Consider the following 24,193-nt stretch of genomic DNA (forward strand, 5'->3'; position numbering starts at 1 on the left):
GCAGACAGGTACAAGTGCCGACGCGAGAGACGCGGACGCCCTAGGGAGAGGTTCTGAGTCCCGGCACCGCAGACTGCTTGCGTTGGAGAGAGGCAGTCGATTTCTCACTACTGTAACAGTCGCACACACTGTCCAGCTCCGGTGCCCAGTTTCGATCTGGGATTCGGATCCTCCTTCCAACTTCGTCCTGGGGCCCTGGCCTAGGAGAAAAAAACTGGGGAGAGTGGCGTCACCTATGGCTGCCCCTCCCCCGTCCGCAGGCCGGCCCTCGCCGCAGTTCCTGCCCAACGACATCCGGGTCTCTCCAGAAGGCTCGGCCGCGCCGCAGCGGTAGCGGCGGCTGAGCCGGAGGGGCGAGGTGGGGCGGGGCTGGCGGAGGGGTGGGGGAGGGGCAGCACGGCTCCGACGTGAGCGCGCCTGCGCGGGGACGCGCTTGAGGCGGCGGCGGCTCTAGGGGCGGGAGCGCGCGCGGGAGCGAGGGAGCAGTGGTCTCGGGGCGGCCCGGCCCGCAGCTTCGGGTGCTCGGGCGGCTGCTGCTCAGGAACGGGTGGTTGGGGAGGGGGGGTGGGGGGGGCTCCAGACAGGTGGGGCGCGATAGCGATGAATCTTCGGCTCTTCCTCCTCCTCCTCAGGGACCCGCTCTCCGCCTCCCGCTCCAACGCCCGGATGATCTGAGCCGCGAGGGCACCGAGAGCCGGGGTCCCGGACGCAGCCCGGCTCCTCCCCTCCTCTGCCCCCTCCCCTGCCCGACCTGGTCGGCAGCAGCCGTGGTGACCCCCTTCCCGCCCCCTCTCCGGCCGCCGTCGCTGCCGCCGCCTCGGCCGACCAGGGACCTGCCTGCCCGCGGCTGCTCCGGGTAAGCGTGAAGTCGGGCCGAGGGAGGGCGGGCGGGCGGCGCGGGGCCTGCACGACGGCGGTGGCGACCAGGCCTGGGGCCTGGGGCCTGTAAACAAGCCGGGCGTCTGCCCGGGCGCTCCCGGGAGGAGACGCGACAACTCCACCCCCTGGCCGGCCTCCTTCTCGGAGCCGGGCGGCGGGCAGCGAGGGGTTAACGCTCCACGAGGGCGGTGGCAGGGAGGCGGGGGCGGGGTGTGTGTGGCAGCGGCCCGGAGAGGGGGCGCGACCCTCGGCCGGGTTGGGTGTTAAGGCGGCGACGCGGGTGATGGCCGTGGGCCGGCCTGGCGTGGACCGAGAGCGGCCCGCGGAACTTCTCCGGAGCGGCGAGGGGGCGCCGGGAGCCCGACTGCCCTGGGCTCCAACCCCTGGGAGGGAGGCCCAGAGAAAGAAGGGGAGGGGCTTCCTTTGGACCAGACTTGCCCTCGGAAACACCAAATTCTGTAGCATTTGCTTCAGGTTTTATAGGGGGCAGAGCTGAGAGTGAGGCTCCTTCAGAAGTCAGTGATGCCTCCGATTCATTCATTATTAAGGCATCGAACAAATCCATTGAAGTAAATCACACTGATTTCTTCTCGTCTTTTTAACCTTGTAAATTGTGTAAGTAATTGATGTTAGCGTTTGATCGAGGTATGGTTTTGTTCTGCTTGTAGATTTGAAATATTTTCTGGTTGCGGAGAGCCCTCTACCAACCGTAGTTTTAGATACATTTTGAAAATTTCATCACCAGAGATATTTTTCCTTTTCTCAAGTACCACATGGAACTTAAAAATCCACAGAGGTTGTTAATACTTGTTGTTCACGCTAAGAAATCTATGCCCCACCTGCGACCTTAAGTTTTGTGCTAATTGGAGTATTGAGCCGAATGCATTCTAAGGACTGATTGGAAGAGTAGGTCTTCCTACTCTGAGATTTTGAGACCTGAGTCTCAAACCCGAGTTTCAAAATCTGTGAGGGATAGGTATTTTCCCACAGTAAATGATTTTGACATTAGAAGAAATTAGAAATTTTAGAAAATGTTCCGAGGAATAAGGCTTAATCTTTTCAAATTTGCACGTTGAGATTTTAAACACAACCATTTTTCAGATGCAAAAAGCTACGAACAGAGAGTATTTATATTTAAACAGTGCTCTGCTGAACCTTAGGAGTTACAGAACCATTAGAAGTCCAGCAGGGCTTGTTTTCCAACTCCTTAACTGGAACACCCTCATTTTTATACTTTTATCTTTTTACATGTTGGGGTCTTTGCCAAAGATTGTATTTCTGTAACTCTTTACAGATTAGAAAACTGACTAGGAAGATAGTGACCCACTCCACTGCCAGTTTTCTAGTCATACATGCTATGTTCATTAATTTAATAATTTCCTTTGCCCATAAGTTGAAGCACAGACATTCCTTGCTTGATGTTATGGTCCTGTTCTTATGTACTGGGTTGGCCAAAAAGTCTGTTTAGTTTTTCCATAAAATAACACATTTTTCATTTTCACCAATAACTTTATTGATTTGCATATTTTGAGTATATCAGTTATCCCCTGCAGTTGGTTTCTAGTGGGTAGAGGCCAGGGGTGCTGCTAAACATCTTCCAGTGCATAAGACAGCCCCACAGCAAAGAACTATTTGGCCAAAAGTTACTAGTACTGAAGCTTCGCAGACCACTTTTGATATGTTGGATCAGTCACGGCACCTTCTTCACACACTGCACAAATACTTTTTTGCATTTTAATTGTGTTTTTACCTTTCTGTATATAATAAAGCATAATATATGCATAGTATGGCATATTTTCTTCCATCTTCAATATTAAAATGGCTGCACAAAAATTCACTAATTTTGATTTTTTTAAATGCATGCGGATATGACAGCTGTCACAATATAATGTAACAAAATTGTTTCAAATGAAGTTAAAGACAACTAAGTACTACTAGAGCCATCATATGAAAAAAAAAAACTAACTTATTGGCCACTGCAATGTGACTCACATTTTATCTGATAAACATTCAATCATTTAGAGATGACTGCTTTTTAACTTAATGAGCTGCCAGTGGAAATAGCTTAAGACCTTTTTTATTTGACATTAAACATTTTTCACATCAATGAAGTCATTTTAGGAGAGGTGTATTAAAACTGGTAACTTTTGCTAGGTACATTATATATTTGAGAAATAACAAGGATGAATGCTGTAGTCATCACAGTTTTTTTACATGGCATAAGTATGGATATATATGTGTGTATATACATATTATTTTAACACAGATTGTGTATGTTTATATTTTAGTTTGAAGGGCCTAGTGGTGACCATAATTACAGTATAAACTGTTGAAGGGAACATTGCACTAGGAGACAAGAATTGTTTAGTCATGGCTGTGCTCCAAAATATCTGTGTCCATGGACAAGTCCTTTAACCTTTTGAGTCTCAGCTCACAAATCAGTAAAGCTAAAGGGATAGATGTATTATTGAATGTACTGTCCAGTTAAATTTTTTTATTATCCTGTTCAATATACTTTGACCAAATGCCTGGTATGTACTTTCCATGTTTCAGCATTCTAAAGCTGATTTTCTGTCTGGGTTTTGTCTTATTTTCAAAAATTTTAAGTTGGTGATTGTTCTTCAGGAAGAACATTCCAGTAGGTGTCCTTTATTGACTTTTCTATTAGGATTGGGAAGTCTAGAAAAACTCTTGGGAGGAAGAGGAATGGAAGATTGCCCTGGAGATAAAGGGTGGTTGAGACTACAGGTTACAACAATCATGTGGCCCTTGATAGTTTTGTGTGAAGGGCATTACAAGAACACATTATGAAGTTTTTTTTCTGTCTGTTCTGGTTGGGTCTTGCTTATCTTGTTAATAAATTTCCATTTGAAAATTTGTTCCCTAATACCTATTTTTTTTCCCCAAAGAAATCTATAGCAACATCATGTTGTCACATGGTAAATATTGCTAAACAGTTACTAAAACTCTATAGTCTTTGAATTTGTTCACATTACACCTAGACTACTTATTTATTATAATGGCTAACAGTAACTGATTCTATTTGAACTATGAATGTTTATTTACTTAATAATTTAAAAGACTGATATACCCATATTTTGCCATGTATAACGTGCTCCTGTACATGCTCCTATACACATGTGCTCCTGTGTGTAATGCACACCCATATTTTTGACCCAAACTTTCAAGGAAAAAAATCTTTCATTTTAATTTTTTAATTCACTTTTTTAAAATTTATATTTTAAAATTTTATAAAATTTTTATATTTTAATTCAATTAAAATTTATATTTAGATACTTGTTTTTTATACTAAAGGAATTTTAGCATGTATTTTTTAACCTGTTAGGGTATAAGAATTTTTTTTTAAGATTTTATTTATTTATTTTTAGAGAGAGGGGAAGGGAAGGAGACAGAGAGGGAGAGAAACATGACTGTGTGAGAAGCAGTGTTGCCTCTTACAGGCCCCCAACCTGGGACTGGCCAGCAACCCAGGCATGTGCCCCGACTGGGACTTGAACTGGCAACCCTTTGGTTCAGTCCACTGAGCCACACCAGCCAGAGCGTGGTACAAGAAATTTTATGCAATGAATAATTGCAAAACACAACAGATACAAGGTATCTCAGGTATTACCCATGTATAATGTGCATCCTTGTTTTTCCCTTAAATATTTTGGGGAAAAAATGCACATTATACATGGCCAAATATAGTATGTCCACAGGGAGCCTATTATCCCAGGAATTCTCAGCCATGACAGCTGGATTAATTTCTTAAGGTATAAGTCTGTGATCATGTAGAAATAATTATAAGTTGATATTTTGATGACTGCCCCAAATGATTAACTCTTTCATGGGCACCTGACCCTGAATGTTACTCCTTTTTTCTCCCCCTCCCCCCAGGTATCACAATGTTTATTGATAGATACAAGTATATAAAATTAGGGCATGAACGTGACTTGGTGACAAATGTTGCTATTGACTACTTTCCATCCTTAATAGAATCAGAGGAAGAAGGCAGCCATGTAAGAAAGCTCAAGAGGAATCCTGTAAGGGTTAAGCAAGAAGATAAAACAAGGTGTGGCCCTGTAAAATATATGGACCTTGGGGAAGGGGGAAGGTGTTATGAGGCATCTAGGTTAAAAATTTGTGTCTTCCTATACCTTGGGTAGTAAGTTTATGCCAGAATATGTTGTTTCCCATGTGAGAGAATGTTGGTGGCAAAATTTTAAAAACTCACTTTCTTCATATATTATTTCACTATTAGCCTTGATGTATAAATTCTCTGAATTTCCACCTGGGATTACTTCCACTTTATGTGAAAGGAGTTTGGGTTAAGTATATAAAAATCAAAAGATTGATTATATTCTTTTTTCCTCTTTCTATATCTAATGTACTCCACATTACTCAAGAAATAATTTTGTTTTATTATGAGTCTCCAGGATATATTCCTTAATGATTTTTGACCTTTGCTTGTCTTAGCTATCTCTGTACTACCTACCTCAATAATCTCTCAACCTAGCTTTTGTTTTGCTGAGGCAGGTAGGAGGAGCTAGAGAAGATGAATAGTTAGGAGAAGTGAGCTTCAGTCATTTTCAGTCATGAAAATGTAATAGACTTTGGAGTTTTTGTGAGAAACTGAGGGAAAGGAACTGGATATTGTATATTAATAAAGCAGACTTGATACTCTATTTATAAAATTAGAAGTGTTTTAAATGTTCCTTGCGTAAAATGTGCAATAAAGGAGGAAGCTTGAGTTTTTATAATTATTAATACATTTGGAATCCATTGACCAAATTTATGTAGTATTCATATTTAGGATCCAGATTGAAAGTCATTAGAGTTTTTGTGGTTAATATGATTTGAATTAAAATACTGTGAGAACAAACTACTTTTAGATCAGAAGAAAGTGAATAATAAAAGCCATAATTTATTACCATTTATTTATGTCAGGCTGTAATTTTCACCACAACCTTGTAAAACATGTGATGTTATCTCTTTCACAAATGAAGATACTCATAAGCTCAGAGTATTGAAGTTACATGCCAAGATCTGATCTAAAATTATTATTAGATACAAAATTATTTCCAAAATATTTGAGTGGATTAATCCCCAATTAGATGAGCCTTCTTGTTCCTACCAGTTAAAATTTGAAAAGTTAATACTTTTGATCCAGATTCCTAGAATTAAGAGTGTAAATTTAATTAAGCCTTTCAATGCATTGGTTCCTATGAAAACATTCAGAAAAGATTTAGGAAGTTCATTTCTTCATTCCCAAAGTTTCAGAAATGAGCAGAGCTAATTTTTTGTCTTCAACTATCATTGTTCAGATTGAGGAATGGAATCATGTTCTCACATGTCGGTATCCTTAATGAGAGGACTAAGGGAAATGTTTTTGAGTACACACACACTGTAGAGCCACATTGAAGCCTATAGAGAGGAGAAGGTAACACTTCCCAGTGTTACCTGCTGATCTTGGGCAAGCTACTTGATTTCTTTAGGCCTCAGTTTTCTTTATCTGTCGAATGGAAGAGCCTTTCTCACAACGTAATCTTGAAGATTAAATGAGATAATTATGTTAAAGCAGTTGATGTATTTTCTACCATGAAGAAAGTACCAAAGGAATACGGTAGCTGCTATTATTGAGTATATGAAATGGTCAGATACCTGGGAGAATAGAGACTTAGTGTGTGTGAGAGGGTTGTCTTTGCGTGTAAATTTAAATGTGAGTCTGGAAACTATTAGAACTATAAGAAAGTGAGTAGAGACTTTAGAAGAGCTTGTAAAGGTTGTGGGTATGTAGAACTTATATATGAATACACTAAAAGTTAAGGGGTAAGACAAAGTAGAGTATGAGTAGGTTTATTGGACTTTATGAAGCTGCAGAAAAGTTATGGGTTTGGAGTTAATTATTATTAGATGGGAGTAGATAGTTAAATAGAGTATAAAAAGTAAGCAGTAAAGCAAAGGTGAATGTTCAGACTAGAATGCTTAGTAAGTGAGGGAAATACAAGGGTTGGTATTTTGCAGAGGAGTTAACAGTTCATGGTTAGAAATGGGCAAGAAAATATTGCTACAGGAAAAGATGAAAGAATAAGAAAACAACTATTCTAATTACTTCTTTCTGTAAAAAGAAATAGGGAAGGTTTTGGTGGGTTTTTTTTTAAGATTTTATTTATTTCTAGAGAGAGGGGAAGGGAGGGAGAAGGAGAGAAACATCAATGTGTGGTTGCCTCCCACATACCCCCACCTGGGGACCTGGCCTGCATTCCAGGCATGTGCCCTGACTGGGAATCCAACCGGCGACCCTTTCATTTGCAGGCCAGCACTGAATATATTGAGCCACACCAACCAGGGCTGTAAAAGGAAATAGGGAGTTTTTATTAAAGGCATTACAGGTTTATATGTGGGTCCTGGGTTATTTAAAGTTGAAGAATTGTATTGGAGCGATTTCCATCTTATTACCTCATACCCAAACCCTGGTTTTAGAACTCTAACTGGTCTTTACCACTAGCATCTTGTACTGCACCTCTCTATAAACATCACAAAATTTTATAAACATAAAAAATTAGTCCTAAAATACCATTTTCATCGTATTACTTATCTGTTCAACATATTGTACTTAGTGACTCTTTTGCCTCTAAAATAAAGTTTAGAATTCTTGGTTTGACTTTTGACACTTTACATAACTGCACCTCAGGATTGATCTGTTTCAACCAAACTGGTACACTTGTATCTGTGGAACACACACCCTTTCAGTGGATCCTTTTTTGTACTAATTGGTAGCTTGGAATTCTTGCCCATCCTTCTTCACCTTTTGTTTTCTCTTTTATCAAAGCTCATTTATAATATTTCCTTTTCCACAAAACCTTCCCTGATCACCAGAGTATTTCCTCTCTCCTTTTCTCTACTTCCTAAGAGTATCTATTGTATTATTTGTAGAGCGTTAATTATATAGTTGACAATTAAGTATTTGTTTTAATTCTAATTTTGTGTTCAATTTAATTATAAAATTCTAAAGGGCAAAATGTCATAACTTTATTATACCCAAAACCTATCACAGTGCCTTGTGTATAGTAGGTATTCAGATATTATGTTAGTATAAGGCAAAATCTACCTAAGTGGGAGTGATTGCTATAGGAAGTGATGGAAGAATTTAAGCACTTTCTGGGAGCAGATATTTATTGTATTACTTATTTATTATTTTGGCTGAACCTGGGTATTTAAGAGTGAAGATTATATGAATCTGAAATGTGACAGTTTATGTTGGCATAGAAAATTAGGTTGATTGATTCTGAATCTAAAGGTTTCATTTTAATTTCCTGTGTTTGGGCTTTGAAGCTTAGCATGACATTCATAATCATGTATCTCTTTCCAGAGTTACATTTGCAAATATTATGAACTATACATTCTTTTAGACAGGAGTTGTGGAACCACAATAATGAGACATTGTATTAGCAACTATCAACTGACTTAATGTGAACCAAACTAATGTCTAATGTATGTGTGGTTGCCTCTCAGCACCCCCAGCTGGAGACCTGGCCCTCAATCCAGGCATGTGCCCCGACTCGGAATTGAACTGTGGCAACCCTCTGGTTTGCAGGCTGGCACTCAGTCCACTGAGCTACATGAGCCATGGCCAAATGTCTAATATATAAATAGTCTGTTCATTAAAACGTCTAAGCTAAACTTTAAAACTTATCAAAACTGTTAAACTATTTCTAGTAGTTAGAAAATACATATAAATTTTTCCTTATTTAATGATTAAATGAATAATTTCATATAGGCAGTCTGTGGCTGCTTAGATCCATTTATTGGAGTATGCTACTAAGGAAACCAGAATAATGAATTTGATTTTTTTGTGTGTGTGCCTGTTCATTTTTTCTAGCTTTGACATTAGCTAGTAATGATAATAAGCATTATTGAGCATTTATATGCCAGGCATTATTATAGAAATTCTCAAGTATTATCTGACTAAATATTCATATCTAGTGGATACATACTATACCTGTATGTTCATAGATGAGGACATTGAGACAGAGGTTAACACATGTCATTGGACTGTTCAAAGTAATTATATATGCAGGTCACTGTAGTTTTAGTGCTACTACTACAAAAAAAATCTATTGGCAGTTGTGATGGATTAGAAAATGTTTGTGTAGGAGGGATACAACTATATAGTTCCATTGTACCCAAAAAGTGAATCTTGTGATTGAGTTGGGCTCTGAGGTAGAAGTATATGCTAAATTTGAAAAGTACAGTATTGCATGTCATGTCAGCTCCCTTTAGAATTTTTCAACAGGAAGAACTGACTTTTTTAATATTAAAAAAGTATATAAGATATAGTCATAACTAGTATAACTAGGACCACAAGCCATACACAGTTTTGTTTTATGGCATATTTTATTCATGTTCTTTACTTTGCAACCCACTGTCATAAATGGTTTCATTAAGTCCTTTATTCAAATGAAATGTTCAGTGAGTTTAAGAAGATAGTCTTAAATGCAAGTTATCTAATTGGTCTTATGGTAGAGATTATACTATAAATGGAACATGTTACATTAAGATTTATGAAAAATAAATTCCTTGAAAGCAGGGACCAATTTTTATTTGTTTTAAATAGGTGCTCAGTATATGATTGGTTGATCTTAGTCTCCCTGATCATTTTCTGATGATCACTTGACAAAATTGAATGTGAGCCAGAAATATAACAGATTATGAGAGAAATATAGCAGACTTATACATAGGTCATGTATAATCCAGTTTAAGTTTAGGCTGGTGCTTTTTATTCATCAGAGATATGACTGTTAGGCAAAGGTGTAGATAAAGAGGGTTTGTTTTTTTTTGTTTGTTTGTTTTGAGTCATGGTATATGTGGTTTAATTCTTATCTAAAGAATATGGTCAAGAACTGTCATGCTATTTCAAAGAATTATAACCATAAATCATTGGCAAGTGTGAATGAATATCTTGGCTTCATAGCATTGCTCCTTTATTCTTTAGAATGAGTGGTAAAAATTGCGTTAAATTGGTAGTCTGTCAATAGGAGATGAAGTTGGCTTACTTTTGTTACCAAAATTTGGAAATGAAAATATTAATAATGGTAAGCAAGGAAAGGCTGTATATTATTTTTTGGTTTAGTTTTACAAACAGGATGATAAAACTTAACCAGTCTTTAAAAAACATCTTTGAAATATGTCATCATGCTTTAGAATGTAGCAGTAAATAAAGTTCTTTTTATGAAGGCGTAGAATATTATCCTTGCACAGAGTCTGTAAAGCTGTTTTGAACACCAAGAAGCTGATCTTAGAATTGACAGCTTAATCCTATGTTACTCCATATCTGTTGTCTTCATTTTCTCCATCTGTAGAAATGCTTCCTGATTCTATAAGCAAGCACTTCAACTAATACTGAGCCATCTAATGTGATCTGTAGTCTATAGAACAACAAAGTGGAAATGGCAGGATACAATTTGTTTGCAGGTCAACTTCTGTGGGAATACCTGGGTGGAAAAGAATTCCTAACTATTGACAAGGGAGAAGTCACAATGATGGCTGTCATTCATTTGTTTTACATATTAATCAAGTGTGATGATGTGGTAAGTACTATGAATAAAAAGGCGTGGTTCCTTCCCTCATGGATCTTAAAATATAAAATGAGAGATAATTTATTCACAGGATTCTATGAGCTCATGATTAATGGTAGATCTATTTCTTGAGACACAGAGAACAGGGTAGCAGAAGAGGTAGGGTAGTTGAGAAATTCATTTTGGGCCATGTCATTTGAGGTGTGGCTAATCAAGTGTAGGAGGTAGTTTGTATCTGTGTGTACTTTTTTTTTAATCCTCACCCAAGGGTATGTTTATTGATTTGAGAGAGAGATGAAGGAGAGAAACATTGATCGGTTGTCTCCCCTATGAGCCAGACTGGGGGTGGAACCTGCAACCTTTTGATGCATAGGACAACACTCCAACCAACTGAACCACCAGACGGGAGTGTGCGGGGGGGAGGGTGTGTGTGTGTGTGTGTGTGTGTGTGTGTGTGTGTGTGTGTGTTTAAGGCTAATAGAAAGATGAAATTTTCACTTAAAAAAAAAACTTTTTCTGTTCCTTTCTCAGCACCCTTTTCCATACACACAAAGCCTCTCATGGATGGACTCATCAAGTGATTCTCTTTTAAGATGTTAGCTTATATTCCCTGGCTGATGTGGCTCAGTGGATTGAGTGCTGGCCTTCGAACCAAAGGGTTTCTGGTTAATTCCCAATCAGGGCATATGCCTGGGTTGTGGGCCAGGTCCCCAGTTAGGGGCACACAAGACACAACCACACATTGGTGCTTCTCTCCCTCTCTTTCTCCCTCCCTTCCCTTTATCTAAAAATAAATTTTAAAAAAATGTTAGCTTATATGGACAGAAGTCGGTCTCTTAGAGATATATTTTTTGATCCTTTTCAAAGTGGGGACATTTCATATGTGTCAAATATTTAGAATCTCCACATATTTTGTGAGTGAATGATGTTTTACTATCTTGAATATTTAATGTTTTATTTTTCCCTTTCAACTTGATTATACAAGGTTATCAGCTAACACTTCTAAATGCTCTGTGTGAGGGGTTTTGTTTTTAAGCAAAAGAAAAAGATGAATTGACTGGAGAAACCAGTTATTGTTTTCTGGGTCATTCTAAGTCTGAAGCCTCACATATTAAAAACTAGCAAACTGAGCCCTGGATGATGTGGCTAAGTGGATTGAGCCCTGGCCAATCTACTGTGACCAAAAGGTCGCCAGTTTGATTCCCAGTCAGGGCACATGCCTGGGTTGTGGGCCAGGCCCCCAGTAGGGAGCCACATGAGAGGCAACCACACATTGATATTTCTCTCCCTCTCTTTCTCCTTCCCTTTCCCTCTCTCTAAAAATAAATAAATAAAATCTTTTAAAAATTGTACAGTACATACCTGTGTAGAAATTTAAGAAGACTACCTTATGAAGTATATAATTCAGGTCACAGCACATGTCTAGAAGATGGTAATACATTAAAAATCTTGAACATGAAGAAAACATCAAAAGTGGCATCTCTGTCTCATACATGTTGTGTAATTGAAACTTGCTAATATCTATAAAAACTGTGGTTTAGGTAGTTGTAAGTTTTTACCTAATTCAGCAAAGACTAATTATTTTTTAATAATATCTAGTAGGAAAAAAGTGAACTGTCATGCTTTATGGAAATACTATTTAGAATAGAGGAGATTCATATGATTTTTAGTTTGGCTGATTCAGTTGGTTGATTTTGGTTTGCTTTTTGAAATTTTGTTTTTTAAGGTTTTAATTTAGGGCATTTAAATTAGGGTATTGCTTAACTCAGTATCAGTCTTGCATTAGAATTCATTTCAATGAAATTTGGTTTGTTGGAGGAGGTTAAGTAAATATTAAATTGAAAGAGGGAAGTAGATACTTAATTCAAGTTATAAGCTGAAGAAATACTGGGCTGCTGAGAAGTTTTTAGGTAACTTTTTAATCTTTAAAAATATTTTGCTATAGTATTTTCCATATTACTACATATATATATATCTATAGGCATCTTTTTAAACTTTGTGTAAAAACTATAGAAAACCATATAAAGCCATAGTTATCTTTTTAAGTGGCATCATTGAGATAAAACTCACATAGCATAAAATTTACCCATTTAAAATTTATAGCTCAGTAGTTTTTAGTGTATTCACAGAATTTTGCAGCCATTATTACAATTTAATTTTAGATCATTTTCATTACCCCACCCCCAAAATCTTATACTCATTAGCAGTCACTCCCTATTCTCCTTTCCCCCAGCCCTTGTCAACCACTCTTATACTTTCTGTCTCTATAGGTTTTTGTCTTTTGGGTATTTCCTATAGGTAGAATGCAGATAACTTTCTGATCAGTGATTTCTAGACTTAATCAAAATCTTTTATATCTCATGAAACAGGCTGCTATGAATAATTTAACCTCCTTTTATAGCTTAAATAATAGCTGATTTCTCCTCCAACCAGGAAAATGTATTCAATAATTGGAAAACTATCCAAATTTAAACCAAGATTCAGGCTTTCCATTAGTATTAAAACTTCAACGAATATATACCATTTGTCCTCACTTCTAGTAGTGCTTTTCACCGTGATCTGTGCTTGGTAGCCCAGCTTTCCCTAAAATGTTGCTGTAGCAGCCCTTTCTCTTCTACCTCTCAAACTCAGATTTGCATGAGTTCATTGAAATATTTCCCTTTGCAGCTGGCTTGCCTGAACTCTACCTTCTCATTCCCCTAAACCCAAGAATGTGGAAAAATTAAAAGCAAGAAAGGAAAAATTGAAGAGATTTTCAAGCTGGGGAGGGACAAGGTGGTAAGAGCAAGAATGGAAATGATGTAAAATTTGCAGGAAGACAGTGTGTAAGGAGAATTAAAATTTGGCTGCTGCTTAGGAGAGAATGCAACAATGAAGACATAGAAGGCAAAGATGTTATAATGTAATAAAAGATAAGATAGGTGAAATTTCTTAAATTTTCAGTTCTGAATTTTGAGTCTTAGTGATATGTCAGTGAATCATAGGTGATAATTTCATTTTCTGATGAGGATTAGTACCCTTGACCTTTTTTCTTTCTAGAACTTTGTGTAGGCATTTATAAGCTGAACTGTAGTCATGAGTTGTCTTTTGGATTGTTCAGAGATCTTCAGGTTTGAACCATTATAGAATGGGAAACTCATTTCACCTTGGGATTATTCAAAGAAGTCCCACAGAGAGCTATAGGCAGTGTCCTCTTGGAGTTTCCTAACTGGAGTGGCAGAATCCTCTTCTGGGTGCCCCCATATTCAATGGCTTGCTTCAGAGGTCTAGAATTAGCCCGAGTATGACTGCTAACTGAAAAGTTGCCACTGCCTAAGAAAATCTTACCCAATTTGAAAAATCAAGGGCCTTCTGGTGGGATTTGAATTGTTAGCAGGATTTTATGGATAGTCAGTAAAAGTGCCTCAAGAGAGCCAGAATCCCACATTTAGCTTTCAAGTTGAGTCAAGTCCTATAATAAGCAAACTGGAAATTTGGGAAAAGAGGAGTACAAACTAATAAGAACTGTTAGTACCTGTACTTGACTGCTTAGATGATATGTTTCAAACCCCGTATTCAGTTCCTTGATCAGCAATATTGCCTACAGTACTTTGTATATAACTTTTTTAAAGAGCTGGTGATGCAGATAGGTTACTTTTTAAAAAAAAGAACAATAAGCTACCTTTTATTTTTTTTACAACAACTGAGAATTTTTACTTAACAAATAAAGTATAATAATCTGATTTAAATGAATGTTTTTAGTATTGGAAACCAAGTTAACCAAATATCTGTATATATTTTGTTTCAATAGCAAGTATTCCTTTCTTTACAAAAGAACTCTATGTACAGGGGTGGGCAAAAAGTAAGTTTACAGTTGTGTCTATGGAAAATAATACAATAATAATAGTACAAGGATAAACTCTGTGTTTTATGTCCTCACAACTATAAACCTTCTTTTGCCTACCTTATACATTTGACCCTTGAACAACATGGGTTTGAACTGCACAGGTCCATTTAGATACAGATTTTTTCAATAAATGCTACAAATGTATTTTTTCTGATATTCTTTTTTCGGGGGGGCTTTTTTCTTAAGTATATTTTATTGATTAATCTATTACAGCTGTTCCAGTTTTTTCCCCTTGTCCAGCCCCTCCGCCCAGCATCCCACTTCCCTCCAGCAATCTCCCCCCCCCCCACTTTAGTTCATGTCCATGGATTGTGACACCAACTCCTGTGTAGTTCAAGGGTCAACTGTAAGTATTCATAACTGTTTCATAGATTAGTTACATTGTAGAAAGAAAAGCTTCAGAATAATTGTTGATTTAACTGAGTAATACAGGATTGAGCTTTATTAAAAAAATATTTAACCAGAAAAACCTGTAAAAATTTACTCCTGACTGAGATTGGAGAAATGTAGACTGTGATCCCATGAGCTACAAACTAATGGATCTTACAAGAAATTCCTACCTTTTACTAAAGTAAGATGTGAGAATTTAAAGGTTCTGTGACTTAAGTATAGTTGGGAAGGAGGTGGGGAGAAATACCATAAGAGCATTTGTTAAGTGAGATTAAGCATCATTACTATAAAGAATTAAGGTACCATTACTTTGCTGGTACTTTAATCTCCTGGTACTTCTTTTAAGATGTGCAGTAAGGATTCAGGTACCCTCCACAGGATGGCAGAGGTGAAATAATAGGCTAGCTGTTCTAACACCATTTACTGAATTTTTGTTCTCCAGCTCTCTTTCTGGATTCTCAGTTATAATCCACTGATCAATTCAAAACCATAATTGGAATTGTTTTAGTATTAGGCATGGCAAATTCTCTTTTTTTTTTTTTTAACTCTTGGCTATTCTCAGAAATTCTTTCATTTGAATTTTGGAATCAAGGTCTGGGAACAAGAAGATCCAGTTGTGACTATATTGAATTTATTGATTAATAAAGGTAGAAAAAACATCTTTACAATATTGACTCTTTCTATGTCTTTTATCCTGAGGCTCTCTTTTTAAAAGAAATTTTTTATTGATTTTGGGTTACGGGGAGAGAAACATCAATTTGTTGCTCCACTTGTTTATGCATTCATCTGGTTGATTCTTGTATGTGCCCTGACTGGGGATTGAACCTTCAACTTTGGTCTGTCAGGATGATGCTCTAACCAATTGGGTTACCTGGCCAGGGCCTGAGGCTCTCTTCTTAAAGGTACTGAATATTTCTTGTTAATTTTTAATCAGATATATTTGTGTTTGTAAGTGGTAGTTATTATTTCTATAGCCAGGTAACCTTATTGAACTTTTTCCCCCAATAATATTTTAGATTTTGAGTTTGCCATCCATTTGGTTATTATCTGCAAGTAACAGTTTGATCTTGCCTCATAACTTTATGCCTCTTGTTAAAAAAAATCTGGACTTACTGCATTGATCACATTTCTAGATACTGCTAAATGATAGGGATAAGAGCAGGTATCCTTGTTTTCTTGGAATTGATCTAATCACTATGCTTTTTATTTGGCTTGAAATATATGTTATCCTATTACAGGATGAATTTTATCAGATACCTCTTGGCATATGAGGAGATGGCCATGAGGTTTTTCTCCTTTTAACTTTAAAAGATTAATATTGTATTAATAGGTCTCTGAATGTTGGCTCACAGTTAAATTCCTAAAATGAACCCTCTTGGTGATTTGTAATAATGCTTATGTCTTTCTTTGGGTTTTTTGCATCTGTATTAATGAGTGTGTTTATAAGTTTTTTAGTGCTGTCAATTTTTATATCTGGGTTATGGAAGGTTTATGAAAAGAAGTGGGAAGGTTTTTCCTCTGTTCTTTAGGTAATTTAGATAATTTGGGGTTATATGTTCTTTTAAGGCTTGAAAGATCTTGGTTATGAAATGGTCTTACCCAGTGCACTTTTACTTTTAATTTATTTTGAAAGCAGTTGAAATTTATAGAAAATTTGAATTAAAAAAAGTACAGTGAACTTCCATATTTACCTAAATGACCGGCTATTGTTAGCATTGATAAACATTTTCCCCCTCTTTGTGTGTGCACGTGCATATTCTCTTTACACACACAAATATATATAAGGCAGTGCACATTACCCCTGACACTTTGTTGTAATACCACTTCGGCCTTCTTAAACCTAGAATGGTTTTTTAGTCTTTTTGTTTTTTGTTTTTAATGAGCCCTGGAGCTTTTTTTGAGGGATAATTCTCTAATAACTTTCTCATTTTGTCCCAAAGGGACAGATTATATGCTGTCAGTTCTTGGAAAAAAATTGGTAATTTGTTTCCAAGAACATTGTCATTCTCCTTTATATTTTCAAATGTATTAGCAAAGAATTGTACAGTGTGTTTGATAAAAAATAAAACATGCTCCTATCTGTGAGATAAGTATAGCCCATTTGGTTTCTAATTTTAATAGTAGTTTTTTTCAATTAGGCTAACTATTGGTTTACCTGTTTTGCTCATTTTTTCTCATATAACTTAGTCTTTACCTTAATCTTTCATAATACACATCGTTAGCTTTCCTTAGGTTTTGTGTGTGTGTATGTGGTTGTATTGTTTACTTCTTGAATTGAATATTTAATATACTGATTTTCACTTTTTACTAAGAGAATGTGAGTTTTCCTGAAAAATATTTGATTAGAATTTGATACGAGGTTTTTCTCATTACTATTGTTTCTAAGTATTCTGTAATTGTAAAAATATAGAAACTCGATGCATAGTTGATTAAAAGCATGGCTTTTAGAGCAGTTTTCAGATGTTTGAGGTTTTTTTTTTATTGTTACCAGTATCTACTGTTATTCTATTAAGGCAGATAATATGGTCTGTATGTTTGTTTTTGGTTTTTTTGGTCCCCGGGGCAGGGTGGTGGGAATGTGTTAGGAAACTCTAAAGCTTTTGTTTTCCGGTATAAAGTCTAATAAACACTTGGTTTTTACTTAATGTTTTAAGCATATTTGAACAGAATATATCTTGATTTCAGCATATGGTATTTTTGATAGGTTTTCCATGAGTTATTTGGCATAAAATATTTAACATGTAAGTTAAATTATAATTTTAGACTACACCCATATCAACTTGTAAAGACAGTCATCCTGTTTATTGTTTTATTTCTTATGTTTTCTTTGTTTGAAATTAAAATTGCAATTCTTGATTTATTTTTGGTTATATTTGTTTGGCATATTTTGCCTGCCCCAAAGCTCTATATTCTATGACATCTTCATTATTGAGTATAGGGTTGTTGAGGAGAATGAGTGAGGTAGTGCTTATAAAATACTGAGAATTGTTTTGAGAATTCTTAAATGTTGTCTGCCATTAAGTTGTACCATATTAATCCTTGTCCAGTCAAAACACCTTTGCCATAATGTTTATCAACTTGGTGTCGGAACGGTAATCTGATGAATACCAACATAAGGAATGAATGATGGCTGGTTTTCATTATTTTACCTTTCATCAGTGGAATTACAACAGGGGCACAGGAATAGGCAGGAAATTATTTTATCGCAATAACCAGGCAGACTTGTCTGCCTGTGTATTAGTTTGATTGTAGTAGGAAAAAGAACATGGAGAGGTTGTAGGCAAACTATTTCTTTTCCTAGAGGTAAAAACCTCTAGGTTTTTAGAAAACTTCTTCCACCTTTTCTCCTAGAAGCTCACAGCTTAGCATCATCAGCATCACTGGTGCCCTAGTCTCATTACTGTAGCCTGATTTATTGAGGTGCTTTTTTCTGTTCCCTACCCCTGAAAATCCATCTCCCCTTCATCTCTATTCAGTGTCATTCTATCTTTTCTTTTTTTTTCTTTTTCTTTTTTTTTTTTCGGATTGCTTTGTAGTCGGTTGTTGACCCTTTTGATGACTTGGTCCCCAGGTCTCTCCATTCCTAGGCTATTACTTAAGTAAGACCAACCTAAATCCTGACCAGCTATCTCCCTACCTTGTTTGGGCCCATTCCAGACCAGGGGTTTGGCTTTTGATTACTGGAAAGGATTAGATTAGCTAAGCTCTCAGGCTTGTCCACAGACCCTTTTATCTCTTTTACAATTTATACCTAATGGTCATAGAGTGCAGTGATAATGATACATATTAATACCATTAGATTAATAGAATACCAGTAGATTAATTTTGTTATACATAAGCTTTGTTATAGGTATGAGGTCTGTCTGGGGAAAGTCCAGCCATTGTTAATAAAATGAGAATGGTTTGCATGACATCGATGTAACCTGGCAGCCAAGGAGAGTGGACTGGAATGCACATACGTGAATAGTGACAACTTCTCTGTCCTAGTCAGTGAGGGCAGTAAGACACCTTTGAGTGAACATTTGCACTGTGTGGCCATCACATTCAAAATGAACAAATAGAGCAACAAATCTGCATCATACTTTGTATTAAGCTTGAACAGTCCTTCATGGAAACTATTTGGATGATTCAGAAGGCCACAGCTATGGGCAGCTGGTGATTGGAAACTTCATCATGACAATGCACCCGCTCATGCATCATGTCTCATGCAGAGTTTTTTGGCAAAACATCAAATCACCCAGGTGACTTAGCCCTGCTACAGCCCAGGTTTGGTGCCCTGTGACTTACAGTTTTCCAAAACTAAAATCACCTTTGAAAGGGAAGATATTTCAGACCATCGATGAGGTTCAGGAAAATACAACAGGGCAGCTGATGACAATTGAGAGAACTGTGTGAGGTCTCAAGGTCCCTACTTTGAAGGGGGCTGAGATGTCATTGTCTTATGTACAATGTTTCTTATGTTTTGTATCTTCTTCAAAAAATATGAAAAACATATTACATGGCTGGATAACTTCTGGACAGAACTCATGTATAATTGCTTTACAGCTTGAAAATCAAAGTTGGACCACTTAGGGTAATTTAATTATTGCCTGTATCAAAGACTGAAAACCCATGGAAAAGATAAAATTTGAGCTAGACTTTAAAGGATGGGTATACTTTTTTTAAAAGATTTTATTTATTTACTTTTAGAGAGAGGGGAGGGGAGAAAGAAAGAGAGGAGAGAAACATCGATGTGTGAGAGAAACATCAATTGGTTGCCTCTTGAACATGCCCCAACCACAACCCAGGCATGTGCCCTGACCAGGAATCTATCCAGTGACTTTTTGCTTTGCAAAATGATGCCCTGTGGGAGGAACTCTGACCAGTGGTGCTCCTCCCAGCCACCACTGATAAGAAATAAATCATCCTGGACACAATCTTGTTCTGGCGGGAAAGGGGGTGGTGCTTCCCTGTGTGGGGACTGCCTTGAGCTCTTCTCTCAAATGGCGTTTATTGGGAATAGTATGTATAGGTGTATACAGCATACATGCATACCTCATCACTCAGTGTCAAACCAACTGAGCCACACATGGGTCAGTGCAGGTTTGCTTTTTTTATAAGTAGGAAGGAGAGGCAAGTGACTCCAGTAACAGGGGCTGATATGAGCAAAGGCTTCAAGGAAAGAGTGTACAGATTTGGACCTTTGTTAGTAAATCACTTTTTACTTTTTCTGACGGTTGATGGAGTAGGTAGTTTGGAATCAAACTTCAGAAAGTTTTAATGTTCCACTAAGACTTTTGAATTAGTAGGTTTTTGGTATGTCCTGTGAATTCATTTGGCTTTTCTTGATATATACACATACACCTTACTTCTGGGATTCCCTAAAAGAGTCACACATTCAGTGCATCCTTAAACGCATGGCCTAGTTTATGTAAGTTGGTAACTATTGCCAAGTCATCTTTTTACCTTAAGTGGTTATGCCTTGAAGAGAGTGCCAGATCTGCCATTTTTATCCCGATGCTTTAGTTCTCTCTGCCTGTTGTCCATTCTTAGCTGTTCCTGATCAGTCTGTCTCTGCTTGTTCCTTGTTAATCTCCAGATTACAAGTCAGCAATACAGTGAGTGTCTGCTTATCACAAGAGTTATGAATTCTTATTGAAAGCTTTCTTTGTATCTCCTTCACTCTTAAAAAGGTGGTTGGATATGTATTTTGTTTATAAAATAGTTATTAACTTAGTTGTTTCTCTTCTTTTGCAGACCTAAAGGATCAAGACATAATGGGAGCATTTTTAGACAAGCCAAAGATGGAAAAACACAATGCCCAGGGGCAGGGTAATGGGTTGCGATATGGGCTAAGCAGCATGCAAGGCTGGCGAGTTGAAATGGAGGATGCACATACAGCTGTCATTGGTTTGCCAAGTGGACTTGAAACATGGTCATTCTTTGCTGTATATGATGGGCATGCTGGTTCTCAGGTTGCCAAATACTGCTGTGAGCATTTGTTAGATCACATCACCAATAACCAGGATTTTAAAGGGTCTGCAGGAGCACCTTCTGTGGAAAATGTAAAGAATGGAATCAGAACAGGTTTTCTGGAGATTGATGAACACATGAGAGTTATGTCAGAGAAGAAACATGGTGCAGATAGAAGTGGGTCAACAGCTGTGGGTGTCTTAATTTCTCCTCAACACACTTATTTTATTAACTGTGGAGACTCGAGAGGTTTACTTTGTAGGAACAGGAAAGTTCACTTCTTTACACAAGATCACAAACCAAGTAATCCGCTGGAAAAAGAACGAATTCAGAATGCAGGTGGTTCTGTAATGATTCAGCGTGTGAATGGCTCTCTGGCTGTATCGAGGGCCCTTGGGGACTTTGATTACAAATGTGTCCACGGAAAAGGTCCTACAGAGCAGCTTGTCTCACCAGAGCCTGAAGTCCATGATATTGAAAGATCTGAAGAAGATGATCAGTTCATTATCCTTGCATGTGATGGTATTTGGGATGTTATGGGAAATGAAGAGCTCTGTGATTTTGTAAGATCCAGACTTGAAGTCACTGATGACCTTGAGAAAGTTTGCAATGAAGTGGTCGACACCTGTTTGTATAAGGTAGCTAGACTTTTTCATTTTAAGATAAAATTATTTTATGCCATCTTAATTACTATAGTATTTAATCATCTCAGACCTGTAGTTCTCAGAAATAAGATTTTGGCATAATTGCAGACACTCTTCACCTGTTATGAAACTACAGGAACATGTTTTATAAATAAATTACCCAGTTACCAAATATGCAAGAGTTATAATTGGAATGATTAGTCTTTTATTAAGCATGACTACTTTTCCCTCAATGTATTTTAATATTGTGGAAGATTGTCAAAGGTAAAAAAGATTATTATTTAAAGTACAATCTTTTTTAAAAAGAGAATAGTGAGAGGTTAGACCTCAGTATTTTTAAGTAAAAAGTATTTTAGAATTTTAATATTTTATTTTTACCATGTGATATCTCAGTACATTTAGTACTTTGAGACTATGGTCTAATGGAACTATAGCACCAACAGAGAATTTAGTGATCAGTTGGTGTGATGTAATAGAAATAGTCTGGGACATGGAGTCAGAATGATTTGGTATGTAACTGTGTAAGACTTAAGGTAAGCTGTTTATATGGAAAATCAGTTTCTTTATTTGTAAAAAAGATAAATATTAATACCCTGTCTCATGTGGTTGTTGGGGTGATCAAATGGGATTGTGTATATAGATGAGCCAGCTCACCACCTTTATTTCACAGAGGAAGCTGAAGCCAGAGAAGGCTCTGTAACTTAAGAGTCATACAGCCCTGGAATCAAGGCTGACTGTTATTACTTTTGTACTCTGAAGTGTTGAACAAATTGTTCAGCCTCTCTCAGCTATTGAATGGAGATAATAGTGTCTAACTCAGGATTGTTAAGGAACTAAATTAATGAACTAATGTGTACATATGAAGTGCCTAGTTTAGCAAATAGTGTGTACTGGGAACAAATTGCTCCCTATCCTAGAGAAATTAAAAAAGACTTCTACAGGTTTATGTAATTTACTTCTTTGGTAGCACTAAGGCTAGAACCTGAGTCCTGATTTAAGTGTAGTGTTCTCTTTTGTCAGTAACACTTGACTAATTCTTTGATTGTTTTAAGCAAATGTTGATTATGTGCAACTTAGGCTATATATTTAATTTTCTTTTTAACATGCAGAAAGAGTAAGTCAACATAATATTTGTAGTTTTGATATGCACAGTGCCAGCTCTACTTAAAATCTGATCATACTTAGAAACCAGCTTTATGTGACATCTAAACCAAACCAAATTTATGTAACATTCAACACTTAAGTTAAAAAAATCAATAGATCAGTAGAGCTACAACTTAATAGTGTACACTGTTAATTTCTGATTTTGAGGAGAACCAAACAATGATGCATATGTTCTTTGTCTCTTAGTAATATGCATAAAAATAGCATCCATTTGACACATTTATTCTGTAGCACTTGAGTATTAAATACTTGTTAGCTACATTAAAAGGTGTTTTCTTAAGAAAATTGTCTGATTCAGATATTAGTAAATTATGGCTCAGATTCCACTTCTTCTCTTCTGTATTCCACTCTATTTTCAAAATTATTCAATACTCTATTAATGCCACATTTTATGCAGTTATCCCTCAAGGTATTTTATTATTAAATTCTTTGTATTACTTGCTCAAACTAAGAATATAATGTCGATTTTCCCATATAGTGAGATTAAATATTTAAAATGTGAAAGTTAACTCTAATTACTAATAGGAGGGGGGGTATGAGGAGGCCAGCATCTATTCAAGTATTTTAATTATAGCATTTTGAATACCTAGGTATCTTTAAAAAAGATATGTTTTCTAATAATTGTCAGTGTTTTTGAATTATGGAAGGTAAAAGCTGATTTATAAACTTCATGTGTGTAGTTTTCTAATTCCTTGTCTACGTAAGCAAATTAATTAGCCCCACAGTTTACCAGAATTTATTTTAAATGTAAATTTGTCAAGTATAGTATAACTACAGGTCAAATACTGTTTAAGGAGTACCACTAGAATTTTCTACTTTGTTGAAGTAAATTAATGTCTGTGTATATGTGTATTTGTCTTTGTATCACTTCAAGTTAAGTAGGCCACCAATAAATGTTCATAAGTGTTTTTGTTTCATAGAATTTTTTAAGTGTTTATTGCAGTAGAATTTAACCCACAATGTTTCTTTTTAGTGTTGATTATACTGTTTACTATATATACTATATGTGTAGGGAGGGGTACCCCTTCCACATATGTATATATTTTTTCCTTTTTAAAAACTATATGTTTTTACTAAAACAAATATAATTGGCATGGCTATAAAGGTTCTCAAGGCTTCCAAGAGCAAAAAGAAAACCAAAATATTTTCTCAAACTTCTTTCTTCCCAGGGAAGTCGAGACAACATGAGTGTGATATTGATCTGTTTTCCAAATGCACCCAAAGTATCACCAGAAGCAGTGAAGAAGGAGGCAGAGTTGGACAAGTACCTGGAAAGCAGAGTAGAAGGTGGATCATTTAACAAAAAATAAGTAGCTTTATTAAAGAAAAACCTCAACACAATCAGACTTTAACATTTTAGCTTTTAGATATTTACATGCCTGTGACATCTAGTGATTAGTGTACAATAGTGGGAAAGGGCATTTCTGTAGTAGCTGTTTAGATGCTTGTAATGTTTTCATCAGTTATATTAGAAATAATAACCAGTATGGCCCTGTAAATTCTGTTCAGGATACTTTTGTTTAAAAAGGCTTAAGTGTTTGTATGCTTTGAAATTCTGGATGAATTCACTGGCATGAGTAATTTTATGCCAGGAAAGTCTGATTTGTTATTTATTTAATTATAAACAGATTATTTATGATGGTGATAATTTGATTACCATCTTTTTCTGTAAAGCTGTGTATATGAATTTAAGATCTGAA

General features: G+C 36.8%; 1 protein-coding gene across 2 annotated transcripts in view; it reads left to right on the forward strand.

The window, feature by feature from the left end:
- Nucleotides 1–430: 430 nt before the first annotated feature.
- Nucleotides 431–24,193, forward strand: part of PPM1A (protein phosphatase, Mg2+/Mn2+ dependent 1A) — a 34,187-nt gene continuing 10,424 nt past the window's right edge. The window contains exons 1-4 of one of the 2 annotated variants that reach the window (XM_045823597.1): nt 431–856; nt 4,876–4,951; nt 20,470–21,323; nt 23,663–23,780. In XM_045823597.1, coding sequence (XP_045679553.1) covers nt 20,490–21,323; nt 23,663–23,780 — 952 coding nt within the window. In that variant the 5' untranslated portion in view covers nt 431–856; nt 4,876–4,951; nt 20,470–20,489. The remainder of the gene's footprint in view (nt 857–4,875; nt 4,952–20,469; nt 21,324–23,662; nt 23,781–24,193) is intronic. The other variant, XM_045823596.1, reaches the window with a different exon arrangement.

Source organism: Phyllostomus hastatus, unplaced genomic scaffold (genome assembly GCF_019186645.2).
Source record: "Phyllostomus hastatus isolate PE091 unplaced genomic scaffold, TTU_PhHast_1.1 phas_scaffold_501, whole genome shotgun sequence".
NCBI lineage: Eukaryota > Metazoa > Chordata > Mammalia > Chiroptera > Phyllostomidae > Phyllostomus > Phyllostomus hastatus.